The sequence below is a fragment of the Cydia splendana genome, chromosome 19 (genome assembly GCF_910591565.1).
Source record: "Cydia splendana chromosome 19, ilCydSple1.2, whole genome shotgun sequence".
Taxonomy (NCBI): Eukaryota; Metazoa; Arthropoda; class Insecta; order Lepidoptera; family Tortricidae; genus Cydia; species Cydia splendana.
In genome coordinates, this window is record NC_085978.1 from 2,426,582 (window position 1) to 2,448,602 (window position 22,021).

Below are 22,021 nucleotides of genomic sequence, written 5' to 3' on the forward strand. Positions count from 1 at the left end.
GGCGGGCGCGTGTGTGGGGCGGCGGTGGTGGGCGTGGCGGCGCGGGGGCCCCGGCGGGCTCACGGGTGCGCGTGCAGGCCCGGCGTGCTGGCGCCGCCCACCCCGCCCACGCCCACGCCGCCTCCGCCCGGCAGCAGCTAAGACAACAAAAAATCAATATAACAAACTTGTTAACGACATAATAGAAAAAAACTACGAATATGTAATTCAAGAAATTCAAGAAAAGCTCACTAATATGTGTAACGAAACTTATGTGAACCCATAAAACGAAAAAGCAGCCCTGTTTGTGAAGACGTTACGATAACCTCAGGCGGAACACATTTTTAGGGTTCCATACCTTAAAAGGAACCCTTATAGGATCACTCGTGCGTCTGTCTGTCCGTCTGTTACGCAGCGAGCGGCTCCGCCCGACAATTTCCTCGCGAGACAAAGCAAGCTTTATGGAGCCACCTTTTGACCAATTCATGTGTATGGTGGCCGATGACAACATTCTGATTAAATTAATATTTTATACTATTGAGATATAATAAAGAGCTTTGGAGTTGAGTACCGCGTTTAGGCCACAATGCTTGCTGAGTGGCCTAAGTAAGGCACGAGATTGAAAAGTTTACTTATTGGCTTACTGATTGATTCGGCGAACAGCATTGTTAAAACGATTTACAAAGTCCGAAGCGCATACCCACAATAAATTAACCCTATTGACGAGCGATGTGGCCTACTGGGTAGTGACCCTGCCTGTGAAGCCGATGGATTCGAATCCCAGTAAGGGCATTTATTTGTGTGATGACACAGATATTTGTTATTGAGTCATGGTTGTTTTCTATGTATTTAAGTATTTATATATTATATATGTATATCGATTCGTTGTCTGAGTACCCACAACACAAGCCTTCTTGAGCTTACTGTGGGACTTGGTCAATCTGTGTAAGAATGTCCTATAATAAAAAATAATTAATGATATACCTGCAGCTGGTGCGGGTGTGGCTGCGGCGGCGAGGCGGTGGGCGGCGCGTGGTTGAGATAGGCCACGTGGTGGTGGTGGTGGTGCTGCCCGCCCCCGGGGCCCATCAGTGGGCACAGCACCTGCGGGACCATCTATATTTATATTTGTTATATTTTACATTACTAAAAGATTGGCCAATTTAATATCCAATGATATTGCCTTTTCTACCAATTTCGTACTAAAAGGAAAGGTCAGATGAACTGGTAAAACCACTGGTAAACTCTGGAAAAAAAAATCCCAGTAGTTACCACCAACTCGGTTTGGTGGTAACTACTGGGAATTATTTTTCCCAGTAGTTACCACCAAAATTTTGTTAGAGTAGTAGTGAAATACGCCGCAACGACCGCGACGAATAAAACGGTAGTCTCAAACTGCTCCAAGTCTAAAATGGAAAAAAATCCTTTCACTGAGCCTTTTATTTTAACAAATAGATATACGATGTGATTTCTTCTTTCTGGTAAAAAGCAGTAGTTTTTATATAACTGACTTTTTTCTTCAAAGTTTTGCAAACTTTATTGGAATAAAACTTACTAGTCTTTTGTGATAACTTAGAGCAGTGGTTTTTAACCTTTTAGTGATAAGGAACCATTGCACAAAATTATTTTTTGGCCAGGGATCACTGTTTGTAAGTTAATATTTATGAGTTTTATGACGGACAAAATCAACAAAGGCATTCGCAGTTCACTTTAGGCACTTCTAGGGACCGCCTTTTAACAATCACTATGTAATGAGGTTATTCATAAACACGTTAGTGGCCTGAGTTAGCTATGAATCGTTTGACTTTATCTGTCCTATTGATTTATGTATTTGTAAGAAAGGGATAACACATAATTTAACTATATCAGGCCCGTAAAGTTTTATGAATACGGAGGTAAGAGGATACACTTAAGTGAAACATAATAAATGAGTATACTGACCTGGAAAGGCGGCTGCTGGTAGTGATGGTGCGGATGCGGATGTGGATGCGGATGGGGATGCGGATGCGGCTGCATGGGGTGCGTGTGTGTGTGCTGGTGCGAGTGCTGGTGCTGGTGCGAGTGCGGCGTGTGCGCGGGGGAGGGCGGCGGGTACAGCGCGGGCGACGCGGCGGCGGGGGACGGCGCGGGCGGCGCGTACTCCGGCATGCTCATGGACCCCATCGACCCCATGGACCCCATGGTGGGCATGGACGACACGCCGCCGCCGTGGTACATGCGCACTTGGAAGTTCGGCTGCAACAAACACAATATGTTAGTATTGACGATCTATTAAGCGTTTATTACAATAGGGAGTATTACTGCAATGTTCTGCCGCCAGAGTGCAGCACTAATTTGTTTAGTAAACCATAGAGTAACTTATACATACTAGGCCTTTGTTTTTTGTACAACAGTTTTTTTACAAGTTTTCATTATGACATTGATGCTTAGGCGGTTTGTTTACAGGTGGCCTACCGCGAAACGCAAAAATCTAAATTTCTTTATCTGCTTCTCTAACGATCGAATAGGCAAGAGTAATAGAGAGGCAGAAACCGAACTTTCGATTGTCGTGTTTCACGGTAGGCCATGTGATTGACCTAGTGACGCCCTCTATACAGAGTTTTGCGTAATATTCCCTATTATGTAATATGTACAACAATGATAACCAGTTTTATTCGATCTGCCAGCGTAATATATCAATTCACAATGAGATCGACAACATAGTTTACTTTTCCCAATTTTCGATATCACAGTTTCATCATTTAATCATTCCTTACTGTCCTGGCCCTAAGCAACCATGCGAATCTTAAAAAGTACTTCAGGTTGAGGAATGAAAGCTGCAAGTGTACCAACCATATGTTGATAATGGAGCGCGGGTTGCTGCTGGTGGTGCGGGGGCGGGTACACGGCCGGCACGAACGGCTGCATGGGCGCCGGCGTCAGCAGCGGCTGCCCGGTCGCCGCCGCCACGCCCACGCCGCTGCCCACACCAACTGGGAAAGAAAAATAAAATGAACCGTGCACGTAGAAAGGTCTGCCATCTAGTAGCCTAAATAGAAATCTTAAGAGCCAACGGGAGTGGTCATTTCTCCATACAAACGTACTCCTCGTTTACCTCCGTGGTTTTTGAAGCTAGAGCAATGATTTTTTCAACACAGATTCATATTGTCAATATCTGTGTCGGACCGTTTTGCTTTTTTTGATATTTTTGTTTTTTAAGGCGCTAGAGCCCTTCAAAAATGGCCAAAATGGCCTAATTGACTATACCGCAATGAGAGGCGTGGCATTCAAAACTGATATCAATTAGCCAAAAAAGCAAAACGGTCCGACACAGATAATTTCATAATCATTTAGATTTCCAAATTTGGTTACGATTGGTTAAGTTTTGGAGGAGGAAACAGAGGAGTACGAAACCAGGATTTTTCGCCTTGTCCTTATCGCACTACTTTTAGGTGCCGCTTCCGTTAGCGAGACGGGTATATTTACCTAAAATATTTAAAACTCAGTTCGCGTTCGCGTTGAAGGGTTTGACCCCTTGCCAACATTATATAACGCTTTGCGTCAATAAACACGTAGCTCATGTTCTGTCCCCTACACAGCACACCGCTGAACCAGGGACTGAAAAATACCGCAAAAGACCGGTAACCTAAAATAAAGGTATCAAAAGAATAGGTATCTAACAGTAACGGTACCCAATTAAATAACATTTCGTTATAATACACAATATGCAGTATTTATTCTAATGTTTTAATTCTTAACCCTTAAATGCATGTTTTTTTCTTTTTGCCCGAAATTAATATATGTATCACATAATTGTTTGCCGATTCTAGGAAAAATAGTAAAAAAAATATAACTTCGATTTTCACTGCGAAATCAGTGTTAGAAGTTGAATTGGCTAAATCATATTTATGTAAATATGTAATTTTCAGTAATAGATATATGATTTTTTTTACTACCATTAGAAAGGTACACTATTTGTGATATACCTATGATAAAGTTTTTAAATATAAAATAATTACAAACCCCGAAAAACCCGTTCAAAATCACATACTAAAAATTATCAACTTTTGGATTTTTCCAAGCTTTCCGACTTTTCGTCTTAAAACGAATGTAATTTTTATAAATTAAAAATATTGCGTAAATTTAACCCTTAAGTCATCACCCTACTACTTGACGTTTGGTATAAAGGTGGGTTCAAGACCGTAAGCCTTTTTTTTTAAATCTGTGAGCTGTCTAATGCTTTGTAGACATTTGGCAACACTATGCATTTAAGGGTTAATATACAAGTCAAAGTGGGGTTAGTATTAGTGGTGAGTACGTACCTTTCCGGAAGTTCCTCTGCTGCTGCGCGGGCAGGGGGCCGTGTTGCCCCGCGCCGCCTGCCACCGCCGCCCCGCCCCCCATCGCTCCGTACGCCAACTGCAAGTACCATGTCTTTAGCATTTCTACCAGACGTAGCATATAGTTACAGGCTTGTGACAATGTTCATATTCAGATTCATTTATTTGCAGAAAAACGGTTAGTTACAGGTCTTAATTAGGTTAATAATTGTTCCACCTTGATCTGCTCAAGACAGGCGCAATTTTTAAAATAATTCTTAAAACAATACAACATTCATCTATTTACATGAGCGCATGTAACCCTCCTCATTTAGTATGATACACATCATACACACTAAGTACCTAGTAAAGTTGACGAAATATAAAGTGAGCCGATCTTGTTCAATCAAAATTGTTCGAGAGATCGGCTCACTTTATAATTCGTCAACCTTACAACGTGTTGTGATGACGACACAAGTACCTATACAAGGTGGCTAAAAAATAAGTGCATTACCGTTGCTAGGGAGGTTTTGGGATTACACTGAGCAACTTTTACTATGGGGCCAACCCCGATATCGCGAAAAAAAAATGTACCCTCCCATAGAAAATACACCGGCCAAAATGTATGAAACAGCCAAATTTTTTTTTAGATTTCGAGGTTGGTCGCATAGTAAAAGTTGCTCAGTATAATCCTAAAATCTCCCTGGCATCGGAAATGCACTTATTTTTTAGCCAGCCTGTACATTTTTATCCGTTTGCACATCTTATAGTACTTATTTTTTAATACAACAGCTCGTAACGTGGAACTTATTAAACCGTTTTTGGGCTCATGATCCTAGATATTAAACCACGTGCGTTTTTCTTTATAATAATCGAACTTGTGCTGAAATGTATGATACATATTAACTCACATTTATAAACGGGTCTATCGCGAATTTATACAAAATAATAATCGGGTAGTTGCACAAATCTCTGTTTTGACATTTTGCTGGGACATCAGTTAGCCGCGACCACGACCAGTGAAACCTGTGTGGAAACGTCGGTTAATAAAGGTACTAAAATAAATTCGCGATAGACCCGTCTATAAATGTAAGTTAATACGTGTTCAAACGTGAGTGTTTTAAATATTAAATGTATGATAATTATCGAACTTGTGTGGTAATGTATCCACTCTCTAGTACATACTGTACCTAAATTATCTGTAACGTTTGATACCTAATTGTTGCATACAAGATAATTGAAAGATCTAAATCATACAATGCAAAGATGATAATTTATAAATGACATTAACACATTCAATACCACTAAGTGCTACGGGTTACGCTCGTAGCGCGTAGCCACGGTTTCGTCGTATGTAGCGCGTAGTCGCTACGAACAGTGTACCCGACAGTCGGGTTCTTGGTGTTGAATGTGTTAATTAGACATGCAATTTCCACCGATAAATCAAATCAGATAGGACCACGATAAGACTTTGACATTGCACAAGGTACCTCGCGGACCCACGTGTGTACATTGTACCTACATTGAGTCTTAGAACAACGTACTAAGGTCTATAATTGATTGATTGATAGAGTTATACAATTGACTACTATCGACTGAGTTTAAGGTCGCGAATAACATCGCTAATACAGATAACGCACATGCTGACCTGATTATTTACACTATGATTAGATTATAACATCCGTGTGTGTATTAACTCACATTTATAGACGGGTCTATCGCGAATTTATTTTATTACCTTTATTTACCGACGTTTCGACACAGGTTTCACTGGTCGTACGTAGGAAACGTCGGTAAATAAAGATAATAAAATAAATCCACGATAGACCCGTCTATAAATGCGAGTTAATATGTGTTCAAAACGCGAAAGTTTTAAATACTATATCCGTGTGTGTTTGTGTTATTATTTTGTTTGAAAGGAATTATGAAATATTGATCATTGAGAAGGATAAGTTTGGAGGGATAGAATAACTAAAACTACTTTGTTTCAAAAAAGGAAAACGTAGTTTTAAATTACTTTTAGGTCATATAAAGCAGCAACGGGTACACTAACCAACATAGTGAAATCAATAAACGGTTTTAATACAATGCATTTATTAATTTCGTTCATATGAATTTACATATGCACGCCGCAATTCAGATAATGTATGTAATTATGATAGTCTGTGTATATCTTAAACAGAACGATAATATTGACAGCATATAATACATCTTTTAAAATCTATATGAAGATTTATGAACCTTTCGCGATATTGAAGAATTTACTTATTTATGCATTCGTGCAAAAACGGTACTGTGCTATTGAATAAATCAGTAACATTACATACCTAAAATACCAAGTAAAGTCGTATCAAAACCCAAGTATCAGTAGCACGATTACGCCTGACTTTTGCACCCAGATAGCACCACACTCCACAGTCACTCACCAAACTCCGTGACCGGTGGTTGGTCGTTCAACATGTGGTACTTTTATCTTGGTGTATTCTTCGTGTTTCTCAAGATCTACAATAGATTGTCTTCAGGAATATGTTACTCTGACACTGTGATGACGGGGAAAGTGGTGATAGTTACTGGTGCGAACAGTGGTATAGGGTTCCAGACGGCTATGGAGATAGCCAAGAGAGGGGCTAAGGTGATATTAGCGTGTAGGGATGACGTCAAAGGGAAGCGTGCTGAAGCTTCCATAAAGAAAGTATCCAAGAATAATTTAGTTAGATATGAATATTTGGATTTAAGCTCGCTAGCTTCTATAAGAAAGTTCGTGGATGAGTTTAAACAGAAAGAAGCTAAATTGGACGTTTTGATCAACAACGCCGGTGCTAGCGGTATGGGTGGAAAGAAAACTGCCGATGGTATAGTGAGAGATATGCAGGTGAACCATTTCGGGCCGTTTCTGCTGACGATTCTTCTCGTGCCGTGGTTGAAAAAGGGTGCTCCGAGCAGGATCGTCAACGTATCATCATACTTCCACAGATTTGGGACGATAGAGGATATAAATGAAGAAGGAAGGTATAGTTTCTACAGGATCTACGCCAACAGTAAATTATGTAACGTTTTATTCAGCAATGAATTAGCTAGAAGATTGGAAGATACCGATGTAGCGGTGAATAGTTTGAACCCAGGACAGGTTAATACATCGTTTTATAAGAATGCAAAGTTCTTGGAGAAGTTGAGAAGTATGGTGCTCTTTACGTTCTTCAAGAGTCCGTGGGAAGGTGCGCAGACGAGTATTTTTCTGGCTATTTCTGACGACTGTGATTTCATGACGGGGAAGTACTTCATGGACTGTGAGGAGAGTAAGATGTCGTTCAAGGCCACGGATGAGGAGGATGCCATGAGGCTGTGGAAGATGTCTGAGGAACTAGTCAATCTGAAGCCGGAGGAAGCTATTTGAGTTATCTTTTGTGATGTGATGTATAAAACTACTAATACGATAGATAGGATGGTGATCGCAGGTTGGATTATGATGGCACTAGATGGCGTGCCATCATCCACCCCACAGTGTTAACTGTCCATGGGTAAACCTTATTACAAAAGGCATAAGGCCCACCTATGGACAGTTAAGAGTGTTGCTGTGTGTACAGTGCCTCGTACATTATGCAATGATGAAGATAGTTAAAGGTAAAGTTTTAACAATTGGCTACTTTCCTACTAGTCAAATCAGCTTCTTTTTTAGAACTGGTAAAAACGATTTGCTAATATGGAATTTATAGGAAAACGTGTGTAGTGACGTCACAGTCAACTCACCTACTTTTTATACTTCCATCCGATTTATTAAATAGAAATTGAGTTTAAAAATAACTGCTATCTGTGTTTTTCTAATAATGATCTGGTGCTTTATCTCGTGCACGGTGTGAAATAATTTATTTTAAGTACAGGAAAGTACCCAATTCAGATAACCACAAAACGAGCTAACTAATAGGGATGTTTCCTGTACTTAAAATAAATTATTTCAACCCGTGCACGAAATTTAGCACCAGATAATTATTAGAAAAACACAGATAGCAGCTATTTTTAAACACAATTTCTATTTAATAAATCGGATTGAAATATAAAAAGTAGCCGAGTTTACCGTGACGTCACTACATTCGTTTTCATATAAATTCCATATTAGCAAATCGTTCGACAGTTCTAAAAAAGAAGCTGATTTGACTAGTAGGAATGAAGCCTATTCAGTTGTCTGACTATAACTACGATAGTGGTGCACTTTGTGAGTCCTATTATTATTTTTTCTATGATTTTATCTTGTTGATTATCAGAAATAAAGAATCATCAATGGATTGTCATGACAAGTAGATGTATGGGCTCAGTAGTGAGAGCTGTTTTGTAAAGTTAATTAATGATCTTTTCCATCTTGTGAGTTCTAAACTTAACAATTAAATGTAAGTAGAAAAAATTGTTTCGGTAATACTGTGTAATGCTATTAAAAGATTATCATTTTCCAAATTGTTAATTATTTAGCTGTGTGTAAGTTGCAATAGCGATTGCAAATGTAATATATTTAAGTAATAATTATATTATGTACTATTTATTAAACCCATTTTTATAGAAAATATGAATTTTTCTTTAAATTTTAATTTCTCTCAAGAAAAATAATAAAAATTTAAATTTCGTACTCCTCTGTTTCCTCCTCCAAAACTTAACCAATCGTAACCAAATTTGGAAATCTAAATGATTATGAAATTATCTGTGTCGGACCGTTTTGCTTTTTTGGCTAATTGCACAGAACACCGCCTCTAGAAACCTAATATTGGCCATTTTGTTCCCGACGCAAATCACCAAACTGTGAGGTGCGGGAGGGGTGCTCACGGCGTTGCGATTGGTCGTTTCAAACATGGCGCGCTGACACGTGCAAGCGTAGGGATGGGACATGTTCATTACAGGTAGTGGGTACTGCTACCAGTGATACCGAAATTTATTGTGGTAAAATTGTTACCAATTTAGTATACTTAGAGTAAACTTACTTAATAATTATATTGAGTAATTTAATATTTCATTAAGTAATTTAACAATGTACCTGAAATTTTTACTTAACATATTAGGGCATTTCTGCTTAAAGTACCCAGAACATGAATTTTAAAGTTTAGAATTTTTATATTATTTCCACTCAGAATCGCAATCTCTTTTGATACGAGAAAAAAGTGTCGCCGAAATCTCATACAATTATTTTCTTTTGTCCGTTTTATTAAGGTAATAGAAGGTTGTATTGAAAACATATTCAAATGGACCAATAACATATGCCTATTACAAATCAACTCCGAGTTCTCTCGCACTTATTTGAAGTTCATCATCAGGTCCATCTCGAGACATGAGACCTAACTGCTCACCTACAGGATTCTAAAAAACCCATACAACATATGTCTATCACAAACCAACACCGAGTTCCCTCGCACTTGTTTGAAGTTCATCATCAGGTCCATCTCGTGACATGAGACCTAACTGCTCACCTAGAGGATTCTAAAAAACTCATACAACATATGTCTATCACAAACCAACACCGAGTTCCCTCGCACTTCTTTGGAGTTCATCATCAGGTCCATCTCGTGACATGAGAGCTAACTGCTCACCTAGAGGATTCTAAAAAACCCATACAACATATGTCTATCACAAACCAACACCGAGTGCCCTCGCACTTCTTTGAAGTTCATCATCAGGTCCATCTCGTGACATGCGGCCTGACTGCTCCGCTGGCCTAGAGGATTCTAAAAAACTTACACAACATATTACCTATATATTATGTCTAAAATGGTACAATACGGTATGACGAAGCACGAAGTTTCCGCAACTGAAAAACCATCATCGTCACATCACTAGTCGAAAGGGAAAGGGATAGCGCATTGCATTTTCAAGTTGACGAAAAGGGACGGACATACTTCGCCTCTGCTTACTGACCAGTATAAAATGAACCCCGCGGACAAGAAACATTATTCAATGAAATAATGAATTTGACTTTCCTGTGGGATGTTATTCCATCTGTTTCGTAAGTAGATGTCTTAGATGACTTGCCACACCATTTTACGCTGCAATATCCCATGATTTCCCAATGAATTCAATAGTTTACGATTTATTTTCTTAGACTCGTGCACACTGCTAACAGGTCGTTACGTTGGGCGCAACTGATCGGAGCGGCGCGCGAACAATCTTATATTTGACCTATACACCATACGGGCGGTGACCGCGAGTCGTCCTATAAGCTCGGTCTATAGGGGTTGGTCTGTGGGCTAATTGATATCAGTTTTGAATGCCACGCTTCTCATTGCGGCATAGTCAATTAGGCCATTTTGGCCATTTTTGAAGAGCTCTAGCGCCTTAAAAAACAAAAATATCAAAAAAAGCAAAACGGTCCGACACAGATATTGACAATATTAATCTGTGTTGAAAAAATCATTGCTCTAGCTTCAAAAACCACGGAGGTAAACGAGGAGTACGTTTGTATGGAGAAATGACCACTCCCGTTGGCTCTAAGAGCAGTAAGTCTTTTTGAAATCTCTTTCAATTGTAGAAGATATCGGTACAAGTACAAAGTATACAATTGAATGACATTCCAAAATGAGTTACTGCTCTTATGCTAAGCGCAGCAGCACTGTAGGAGGTCACTTTATTTTAGTATATCACATCTCAGTTTATAATGTAATGAATCTAAAGATTTGACAGACATCGTGCAGTAAAACTAAAGCGACCTTTGCTCTGCAGACGCGTGGGGACTTATCACAGCGTATCAATTCACGTGTTAGTATGACTATGACAAGATTCTGATAAATCCGGTAGGTTTGTGAAGATCAAATGACGTCAGACATTAGGGGTCATCCATTAGTTACATCACACAACATTTAGATTTGTTTTTAGACCCCTCCCTCCCCCTTTCCAAGGAAAAAGATAGGTCGTTATAGTTCGTTTTTTTAGCATTAGAAAAAAGGTAAACAATCTTGACGTGTCTTTTTATTGAAAAACACTTTTAAGAAATAAGTCACGGCAAATATGTAACAATTATGAATCATATACGATTATTTGCATTATTTTGCTTTCATAAGTAATAGTTACTGATTAAAAAAAAGCGTTTTTCAATTAAAAGATACGTCAAGATCGCGTAGTCTTTTTCTAATGCTAAAAAAACGAACTATAGAGTCTGTGCGGAAAGAGAAGAGTCGTGGAATGTATTGGACCCCATACATTCCACGACTCTTCTCTTTCCGCACACACTATAATACGTACCTACTGTCACACTTGGCATGACCGTTAAGATTATTAAAAATAACTTTTTATCGACTTATGTGATGTGGCTCTTTCCATAGTAACGAAATAAAGTCCTTGTTAGTTAAAATTAAAACTTATTTCTTAATACTATCAAACGACAGATATTAGCAAAAAAACACGGCAAACGGATTAGTGACATCAAAATAAAGCTAAAAGTGAGGCAAAGACGTAAATATTACCTAATGTTAATATTTTTTTATTGAAAGTATTGAAGACTATTTTTTTTTTAATAAAACACATTTTCTAATTAACTGTTTAAATTTAAAACTGAAAATATCATTATAACTGTGATTATTATCCTTGAACAAGGAAATTGTTATCCTTAAAAGATGCATCAAAATGGACAAAATGACGCAATATGGTCGGTACGCAAAAAAAGCAAAAAGTTATGTCAGAAGTGGGATTCGAACCCACGCCCACAGAAGTGGACTGCGACCTGAACGCAGCGCCTTAGACCGCTCGGCCATCCTGACTTCTCCCGACCGAGCGAAATTAACGGCAGCTTGATAACGGCTCGCTCTTAAAATAGATCAGTAGATAAACGAAGAGAATAATAATTTTTGTGTTGGATTCAATTGTAATTTATCGCCTGGTGACAACCAAAGCTCACTAATTACTAAAAAATAATCAAACAAAAATCAACCTTATTTTGGTATTAATACGGTTCACTATGTATGACTATTTGACTATGAACTTGTGATGGTAATTAGTGAGATTTGGTTGTCACCTGACGATAAATTATGTTATAAATATCTAACATATCTATGTATATCTATTTGCTTTTATCAATAATGTCCCTATCTTTGTATCCTTGGTTAACAGATTTTCATTCTTTTTGTTAATTAGTTATATTATGGTGCATTCACCAGTGTGAATTCTAGAAAACACACGTGAAATGTGACAAGACACCACGAATTTTCATAAAACAATCTCTGCAAACAGATGAAAAATACGTTTGCGAACTTCGATTTTCGCAGTTATAGCTCTGAAGAGTCGACAACGATTGAAGTAATCCATAATCATATTTTCTTGCCTCAAACATTTGTTCACTCAAACGACTTACTGGTTAGTAAGGTTGGTATTCCACCTGTCCACTCTCTCACTAAGCAAAATGTGAGACGCAAATACACATTGGACAGATGGAATACCAACCTTAAGGGGCCCACTGATTAACAGTCCGCCGGACGGTATCGGCCTGTCAGTTAGAACAAAATTTTGACAGTTCCGAACAACTGACAGGCCGATACCGTCCGGCGGACTGTTAATGAGTGGGCCCCTTAAGGCACGCGCTAAATCTGAGGAGTTATACTACTCCAAGTCATAGAGAAAAAAGTACATAGAGTGCTCACTCCATACATCAGTTTTGGTACAAAAACGACTATTATTTTCGTAGTCGTAATTTAGAATCGAGTAGCGGAATTATCAGTACTGCTTAGTGACAATAGATGTTGCGACGACCGAAAAGTCTAATGCTCAACAATTTTCAGCTAATATTATAACCGGATTAACCGGAACTCTATTATCAACTCCTTCTGCTTGTAATATTAGTTGTAAATTGTTGACATCTACATAGAATAAAGTAGCGGTACTGATAACTCCGCTACTCGATGCTAGATGTTGACTGCGAAAATAATAGTCGTTTTAGTACCAAAACTGATGTATGGAGTGAGCGCTCTATGGTTACTATATTTGTCTATGTCCAAGACCACTCGTTCTGTGTTATGTCATAAGCCACTGCACACGGTTACGTACACAAGTGCACTTCAAACGCACGCTGTTCGGGATAACATACGAGGCCAATAGGAGAATAGCATTTTAAGTAAAATTTATATAATATTACAACCACAATTTTTCAGCCCGCTTAGGGTGGTATTCCATCTGGCCAATATCTTGGTCCAATGTGCATTGCGTCTCACTCTCGCATTAAGCAAAATGTGAGACAAAATACACATTGGACAGGTGGAATACCACCCTTAGACCGTAAGCCAGCAACAGATTTTTATGAACAAGTTCTTCCCGAGCAATCACTCGTAAAGTGGTTTAGTAAGGCAGATACACAATGAAGCCTCGTGAAAATCAGCTGCCGCTCCGTCGGTGAACGGAGGAATGATCCTACATATCTACATAATGAAGCTCTCTGAAAGACAACTGCTGCTGCGTTGGAGGCGTTATCTAACTTAACCATTGCGAGTTATGCGCCCAGGATAGGGTTGAAAAAGCCCGGAAAAATTCCCGTTTTTTTCTACAAGCCATGTTTTTTTAATTTTTATTCGAAAAAAAAAACAATGTCACTTAGTTTAATATATTTTTCCGAAAAAAACAAAAAAAATCGGAAATAAAACGGAAATTAACGCATTTTGAAAAGAACTTGTGAATTTTTTCATTTATATTTAATCCATACTACACCTACTTAGTCGTGTGTTATCTAAATGCTGGCTGACGATCGTTTGTGAAAATGTCTATTGAGTTTGACGCTGTCGTTAGTTTAAAAGTTTCATTTCTTTCCCAAAAAAAATAACTGAAAAATACGGAAAATAATTGCTTCTGCTGTTGGCCATACAGATCTATCGAGTGTAGTTCTCCTATTGGTTCCCGTATGTCCCCGCGCTCACCGCGTCTGCGCGGTCCCGCTTGTCCACCACGAGGATCGGCGGCGCGTACTGCCGGCACTCGCAACTCATCTCCATCTGCCCACGCACGTGCGTTACTATGTGCTCGTTACTATTACTGGGACTACACTTGTATACCTTATCACAAACACATAAGGTTCAAAGACTGTCAGTCACAGTGCTGTTGTAATAATGCTCGCTTTTTTGCAGTATAAAGCGATGGTTATTTTCGGAGCTTTTTAGTCCTTTTGTTACAGAAAAATAATGTCCAGATAATTCGTGTACAGGACACTCGGGACAGTAGGTAGATATTAAATTTTTAACAAGCAGAAACGTCTGCGAACGATACTGTTAAGCATATAATAAATTTAAATTATATTATTTATCTTTTTCCACTTTTAATTTTATTCTAAGCTTAATAGGTAGACATTTTCGTGGACTTAAACATTTGGGAAATGTCATTTCGAATCTGAGTAAAAGTAATCAGTCCTATGCAGTCAATAATTCATGACTAGATAACCAATAAAAATTCCATCACTTTGGCGCAGACTATAGTCTGTATGTTTAGGTATTTAAAAAAGAGTAAACAAAATCTAGCCTCAAATGGCTTCTTAAGCCAGTTGAGGGTAGATGAAAACATTACATGATCAAATAATGTAGGTTAAAGTCAGGTCGTTCAGTGACATATCCAGGTGGTTTTGTATTTGGGTGGTTAATCAATAAATGTTACAACTACCCGAAAATGTACAAATAATTTGTTTACTTTTATGTAAGTACCTAAAGATACAGATTATAGTCAGAATTATTGGATTATCAATGGGTTAGGTTATGTGAGCTTACCGGGTGCGGGTGCTGCAGGTAGGCCGGCGGTTGCTGCGCCGCCGCCGCGGCCGCCGCCACCATCGCGTAGGCCGGCACAGCCGCAACCTGAACAACAATCTACTGTTACAACTATTCTCAACCGTTTCCGTCTATATACAGGGTCCAATTTTGCATAATTTCTGACAATCATGTCTTATATTTGTGTCTATGCTACGTGAACTCATAAGGTGATTTAAAGATGAGACCTCGCGACATAAATTGACTCACTCGAGGTAAACGTACGAGCGGCCGGGACGCTTCGTTCCTCTTAACCTTTTGAACGCCACAGACGGCAATTGACGTCAACGCAAAATCGTGGCAACGACGCCAAAGACGGCATTTGACGTCGATCGTTTTTTGATGAAAATCAAAACAACCCACTTTTAGGTTGGCATTATTCATTCACAAAACTAAATTTTACCCCCGTGGCGTCAGTGGCACGGCAAATGGATGCGCCGTTTGGCATTCAAAAGGTTAGAACTGATTTAAAAAAAGATTCCCAATACGTTGGAGTTGTTTTCGATTCGTAATTGGAGACAGGTCGTTCTGTGTGAACCCGCAGAGCTACGTACCATGTGCGGAGGGGGGTGCGGCGCGGGCACGTAGGACACGCCGGCGCCCACCACGCCCACGCCGCCCACGCCCACGCCCAGCGAGCCCACCGGCGTGCCCGGCGTGTGCGGCCTGCAAGGAAATATATACCATTTATATACTGACACACAGGGAAAAATTTATTAAGCCTCGCAACACTATATCAAAAATTATGCGTATCACTCTAACCCTTGACAGCGGCCATTTTAAATCACAATCTTGCGTTTCTATTGGCTTCAGATTGGTGCAGCAAGGTTAAGGTTACTCAAAGCGAAGCTCTTTGCATTGGGGTTTAGTTTGTACTTGTTCAACGTCGCCATAACGACACTATAGTATAAACAACATTATTTGCGGTATTTGACACATTATGACTGACGTATATAGAGATGTAACTAACGCAAATCGATTGTCACAGCAAGCGATTACGATTGGATGGCACGTAGACTGAGGTATCGAATTGTGACGTATAGTGAATTTTTATTTGAGATTTAAATAAAGCTAGAATAATATGGTTTTCCCGCAAGGTAAATGCATTTAATACGCCGACCGAGTAGGTCGCACCCATCGTCAAAATCTAAACTAACTAGGGATCTATTTTAAAGTTTATTTATGTTATTTCTTTGTCAAATTTGTTGTCTGTTAGGTGACGATAAATATATCCATGTTTACTTAGTTAATTATCCACCTTTTCCTTATTTTTATTAAAAGAAAAATGAAAAATTCATATCGATTTACTTAGACGACTACCGATTCATAACGGTGGTGTCCGGCCAACCCTAAAATTAAAAAAAAAAGACGTAGAACGTAAACGTTCGCAGTGCAGTTGTTTTCCTTTGTGATTTCGATGTGCAAGACATTTTACGTAGTATTGCTGTTGTGAGTGACAGACGTCAAATACCGCAAATAATGTTGTTTATACTATAGACGTTCCGTTGCAGCTACACCTGGTATTAGATAAATAAATAACCTACTATTTACAATTATAATAACATACCGGCTCTGGATTTGGGTATTGTAGGGCTTTTCGAAGCGAAGCTTTTCGCGGCGGGGTTGAACTCCTTCGCGTTAAGGTTAAGCGTAACTTTCTAGTGTTACCTCACGTTCTGTAGTAATTATGGCTTGAATCAAACATTATACTGAGAAAGAACACTACTGACCTGCTGGGGTTGGGCGTAGTAGGGCTTCTCGAAGCGAAGCTCTTCGCGGCGGGGTTGAACTCCTTCGCGTTGGGGTTCAGCGTGGACTTCTTCAGCGTCGCCGCGCTGACGGCCACGCGGTCTATGGCGGCGGCGGCCGCGCAGCCCGCGTCGGCCGGCGAGCCCGGGGGGGGCGCGCCGGGGGAGGGGGGCGGCTCCGCCGGGGCTACCGGGGGCTGGAATGATAACAATATAAGTGCTATAATAGTACATTGTGATACAAGTGTGCTACGTTGGTCATTACACACGAGGCGAAATTGTAAGCAATAAAAAAGCCAATGCACACGCGCTTCATACGACGTTTTTCAACATACTTTCCATACATATTATTAGAGATCAGTAACCCTCTTAAGTCAGTCAAATTATCATTCATAACCTAATGATACGAATGCTTTGCAGGTTACAAGTACGTCTGACTTTAATTAGTTACGTTTACAAACTTATTACAACTATCTTATATGATTTGTAGCATGTAAGAAATACAACTTGATAGCACACACTTGTAGAAAATAGGCGCTTGTCTAGAAAATAATTGTTAGTTTTCATTCACACACTAAGGAGGTTGTGCATAAAATCCGAGGGGCACAGATAGCCATGGAACGCGCCATGCTCGGCAAACTTCAAGACCGAGTGAGGAATGACGAGATCCGACGCCGCACCAAGGTGCAAGACGTCGGATACGTCATTACCAAATATAAATGGAGCTGGGCGGGACATGTTGCCAGGCAGAGTGATGACAGGAGGACAAAAATGTTATCGGAATGGTGGCAGACGAAAGGGGTGCCTGGCGTCCGACTCGTTGGGTAGACGGCATTCAGAAGACTGCAGGTCACTTCTGGATGAGATTGGCTCAGGACCGGGATAAGTGGCGTACTCGAAGAGAGCCCTATGGTCAGCAGTGGGCGATAAAAGGCTGATATGATGATGAGTTTTGATTGGGCTCAATTGAGTATATTTACCTTGTGGTGTGGGAGTGGTTCGTGCTTGGGCAGGCTGGGCCGCTTGGCGTGCGGCTCCGACACGGCGCCGGCGTTGGCGGACACCTCCGGCGTGGTCGGCGCCGGCGGCGGGACACTCTGGACATAACAAACGTATATTCGTGAGTCAAATTCAACATTCAACAGGTTACGAGATGTAAGATTCTAAGAAAAATCTCACATTGAATTTGACAGCAGTTTGATTGATTACCTCAAAAAGTCAAAACATTATGACACAGTTTATTAAAAAAATATTAAGTATCTATAGTATGTATCTTTAGGTATTTAAATAAAAGTAAACAAAATCTACCCTCAAATGACTCCTTAAACCAGTTGAGGGTAGATGAAAACATTACACTATCAAATAATGTATGTTAAAGTCAGGTCGTTCAGTAACAGATCCAGGCGATTTTGTATTTGGTTGGTTAACCAATAAATGTTATGACTACCCGAAAATGTACAAATTATTTGTTTACTTTTATTTAACACTTTCGCAACCAGGCAAAATTTCAAACAATACCCCAGAAACCGACAGTACTCGCTAGTCGGGCAACGACGTGCAACTCAATGCCGCACGCCGCGAACCCGCTAGTCGGGCAAGCGGCGGACGCTCAGGGCTGTGCCAAGTAACTTTCGTATAAGTACGTGGATAAAATTAATCTCTCTCATCTGTTTAGGCTCCCCGTTTTATCAATTATCACAATGCATTCAGTGGGGCAGTAGGAAATGAATAAAATCACACAAAGCCAAATCATCAACAGGCTAAACCACAAAGTCCAGTAAGAAAGCAGAAATCACAGTTGTCCAAAAAACAAGCCGAGTCGTCAAAATGAAAATTAACACAACACAACAACGTCCGAAGCACATCACAAACCATTACGGAATGGCTCCGATTGCAATTTTACACCGAGACCGGGTTGAAAAAAAACCCGGGTCGCAAACTTCAAATAGATAAGGGATGGTAAACAACATCTCCAGGGTTAAGTGTATGATCACAGTAACTACATTCTTTTGTCAAAGAAGTTGCGACTTTATTGTATGTGTACGAACGTACTAATTATCGTAACTATTCAAAGCTACTTGTTACGTTTTGCTTCCACGCAGTTGCAGTGCAGTGCTGTTTTATGATGACTGACCTATTGTCTTTTTCTGAGAACTGCCGCTTAGAAGTTAGAATGTTGTTAGGTACTTAGTTGAATTTCTTGGTTTATTTTTCTCCGAATTTTGTTTCACAAAAATCATCCTATGAGTACTCATGAAATAGATGTACATATACCTATACTTACTAAATATTCGTAAACACAAATTAGGTTGTACGATTTACTCCTATTGATACATACCCGTGTATGCAATTTCACGTAACCAACTAATAAGAATTTTTATTTTGTAATCGCATTAGGTAAAGTAAATAAAAATACAAAGTGAAGTAATAAAATATAATAATCAACTGTAAGTACCAACTTTTCGACCACATAATAATCAGAAGACTTACAATTTTTTCTGTTAGTGGCAGTGGCAGCCCTGAGGTAGTGAAGATGCAATGCTTGCCCGCCTGTCGGGCACTTCGGCGTCGCGTGTAGGTTTATAGCTCTTGCCCGACTAGCGGGTATGCCGGCATCTGAGTAAAGTTTACGAGTGCCCGAGAGTCGGGTACGCGGTGTCGAATGTGTTAAATACCTAAAGATACAGAGTATTGTAGCATACAGCTTTGCTATCAAACTCGGGGATACAGTTTTTTTAAAAAACAAAAGAATCCGGTTATAAAATATTGTCGTTACCGGTTGCGGCACGGGCGGCGGCAGCGCGGCGGGCGGCGCGGGTGACGTCACCAGTTTGAACTCCGCGCCGAACTTGCGCAACTCCTGAAACAACACACAGTATTCAAACGGTTAGTACGATATTAACCGTAGTTGTCAAAAAGTGTGACTTAGGGTCGGTTGCACCAAACTGTTCGTATCGTTATACAGTTCGCTAAATTTTTATGTATGGAAAGCTTTATAGTAAAGCGCCGGGGCGCGCCGGCTGACGATGATCAGTCTGTCAAATGTGGTTGGTGCAACTGGCCCTTAATCATTGCGATATCATACGTATATAGTGTAGTAAATAAAGGTAGTGGACCCCGCAGTAATTCCTCAGCCAGAAAAAACTTTACAGTATGATAAAGTATCAATAAATAAAAAGTATTGTATCAATTTCCAAAGAATAATAATAATAGAATTAAAGTAAATACCGAAAGTCTTAAATCGTTAATATCTTTTTATGGAAAAATGCACCGTTCAAACTTTCTTCACCGGACATATTCATGTAACGTATTGCAACAATATATGAAATATCAAAAAAATATCCCAGCAGAAATACCAATATTAATAAAATATAATTTTTTGGCGTGTCTTGGACCGGAAAAATGCTTCGTCAAATTTTTTCACTGGAATGCCATTTTATTACAGTTTTATACCTACAAAATGAAAATCTAAAAAAATTACCATGTAACTGTAATATTTTCAGAAATTGCCTTTTTACTCGCTGTTGAAAATTTGTCTATCCATTTTATTTACTGAATTAAGTTCGCAGTTGTCTTTCTATTCAACTATAAAAACATCCAAAAAATAACGAGCGTATTAAAAACTAAACATATCGGGAGCAGTGTGTAGGGAGCGGGGTGTACAAGGGATGATATTTCTTTTGGATATTTTGGATTTAAGTGTATACGTGACTACTTAGTACATATTTAAAAAGAAATCAGGCTGAGAAATTTTCCACTCTCAGTTTTTAATAGTTCTAAAATACATAAACTTGGGTATGCATTTTTTTTTCTTACCCACTACTCCAAATTATATTCTAAGATCATATAAGAAGAAAAAAATGACAGAGCAATTTTCCGATGAAAATGAGCGACAAAAAAAGGAATTATCATAAAAAAAATTCTCATGTTTGACAAAAGTTTTAGATTTTTTTCTAGTATTACATAACTTTTTTGGTAAAATAATTTTGGACGGAGGAATTACTCAGTTCAATATATAAACAGATTTGTATTTTTACGTATAAATACCTCACTTAGGAGTGTTTTTTTTTTGGATATTTATATGTTAGTTTCGGCTCATAATATACAATACCCAAGCAAAATTTCATCGACTGAGAAATTAATGCATGGGTCTCCATACAACAACTTGCTTCATTTACTACACTATATAATAAAAAACATAAAACTATGCGGCGTTTTAGATTAATAAGGATAAAACCTTATTTTATCGGTGATAATTGTTAGCACTATAATTATATTGTAGATTTATCAATAGGTAATCTAGTAATATGTGGACGATGTTGTCTCACACTTTATTAATTTTTGTACTCTATTTCTGTGCCTAAACTTTGTGTGTTACTGTTATTTGTCCCAAATAAAAAAAAAAGACGCTACTATTTCGACAAATAAATTGGTATTACGCGATGCTACGATGCGGTAAGTTTTTAGGGTTCCGTACCCAAAGGGTAAAACGGGACCCTATTACTAAGACTCCGCTGTCCGTCCGTCGGTCTGTCACCAGGTTGTATATCATGAACCGTGATAGCTAGACAGTTAAAATTTTCACAGATGATGTATTCCTGTTGCCGCTATAACAACTAATACTAAAAAGTACTGAACCCTCGGTGGGCGAGTCCGACTCGCACTTGGCCGTTTTTTTTGTCAACAGTTCTTACCTGCACCTCGTCCTGCCGTCGTGGTTCGGGCACGTGGCGTGGCCGTGGCCCCTCGGCCGGTGGTACGGGGTTCTGCGAATAATAAATGATATGATTTTAAACCTAATCTATATTTTACATATAGTAATATATTTATTACATATAGTTATTTTATTTTAGGAAAAAACTTACGTGTGATTCAAAAGTTACGATCTAAGACTACGAATGCCGAAAATAGTTCAAGTTTTCATTTTCGATTACTTCTTTTAGTATACGAGTAATACGATTGTAAACAAACTCGTCAAGGTTGTTTACCTTTTTTCTAAAGCTAAAAAAATGTGGTATAGTGTGATGGTGGTGCGGTGGATGGGTCTCGGGTGTAGGGACTGTAGGGCATGCGTCGCATGCGCGGCGTGCGGCTGATGCGGCGGGTGACGCGACATTGAGTTCAGGCTAGACATGTGTCGTTCACGAGTGAGGGATTTAAATGAACTGTATCATTTAACTGAACTCACTCACTCTTCAACTCAGTGCAGATTCAACTTGCTCATTTCGCTCAGTAACTCATCTATCTCAGTGTT

The 22,021-nt window shown here is 39.3% G+C and overlaps 2 protein-coding genes and 1 non-coding gene across 3 annotated transcripts in view; 1 reads left to right on the forward strand and 2 right to left on the reverse strand.

Annotated features, from left to right (window-relative positions):
* LOC134800354 (ataxin-2-like protein) overlaps positions 1-22,021 on the reverse strand; it is a 59,757-nt gene continuing 37,736 nt past the window's right edge. Inside the window, exons 10-20 of the mRNA XM_063772854.1 lie at positions 21,462-21,533; positions 19,544-19,627; positions 17,748-17,864; positions 16,750-16,964; positions 15,574-15,685; positions 14,981-15,067; positions 4,281-4,377; positions 2,812-2,951; positions 1,921-2,214; positions 964-1,083; positions 1-137 (exon numbers count right to left, since the gene is read on the reverse strand). Of these exons, the coding sequence (XP_063628924.1) occupies positions 60-137; positions 964-1,083; positions 1,921-2,214; positions 2,812-2,951; positions 4,281-4,377; positions 14,981-15,067; positions 15,574-15,685; positions 16,750-16,964; positions 17,748-17,864; positions 19,544-19,627; positions 21,462-21,533 (1,416 nt within the window). The 3' untranslated portion in view covers positions 1-59. The remainder of the gene's footprint in view (positions 138-963; positions 1,084-1,920; positions 2,215-2,811; positions 2,952-4,280; positions 4,378-14,980; positions 15,068-15,573; positions 15,686-16,749; positions 16,965-17,747; positions 17,865-19,543; positions 19,628-21,461; positions 21,534-22,021) is intronic.
* Positions 6,693-8,856, forward strand: LOC134799901 (retinol dehydrogenase 12-like). The gene has a single exon (XM_063772335.1). The coding sequence runs from the start codon at positions 6,736-6,738 to the stop codon at positions 7,669-7,671; it is 936 nt and encodes a 311-aa protein (XP_063628405.1). The 5' UTR covers positions 6,693-6,735; the 3' UTR covers positions 7,672-8,856.
* Trnal-cag (transfer RNA leucine (anticodon CAG)) lies at positions 11,921-12,004 on the reverse strand. The gene has a single exon. It is a non-coding gene; the product is annotated as a tRNA-Leu (tRNA).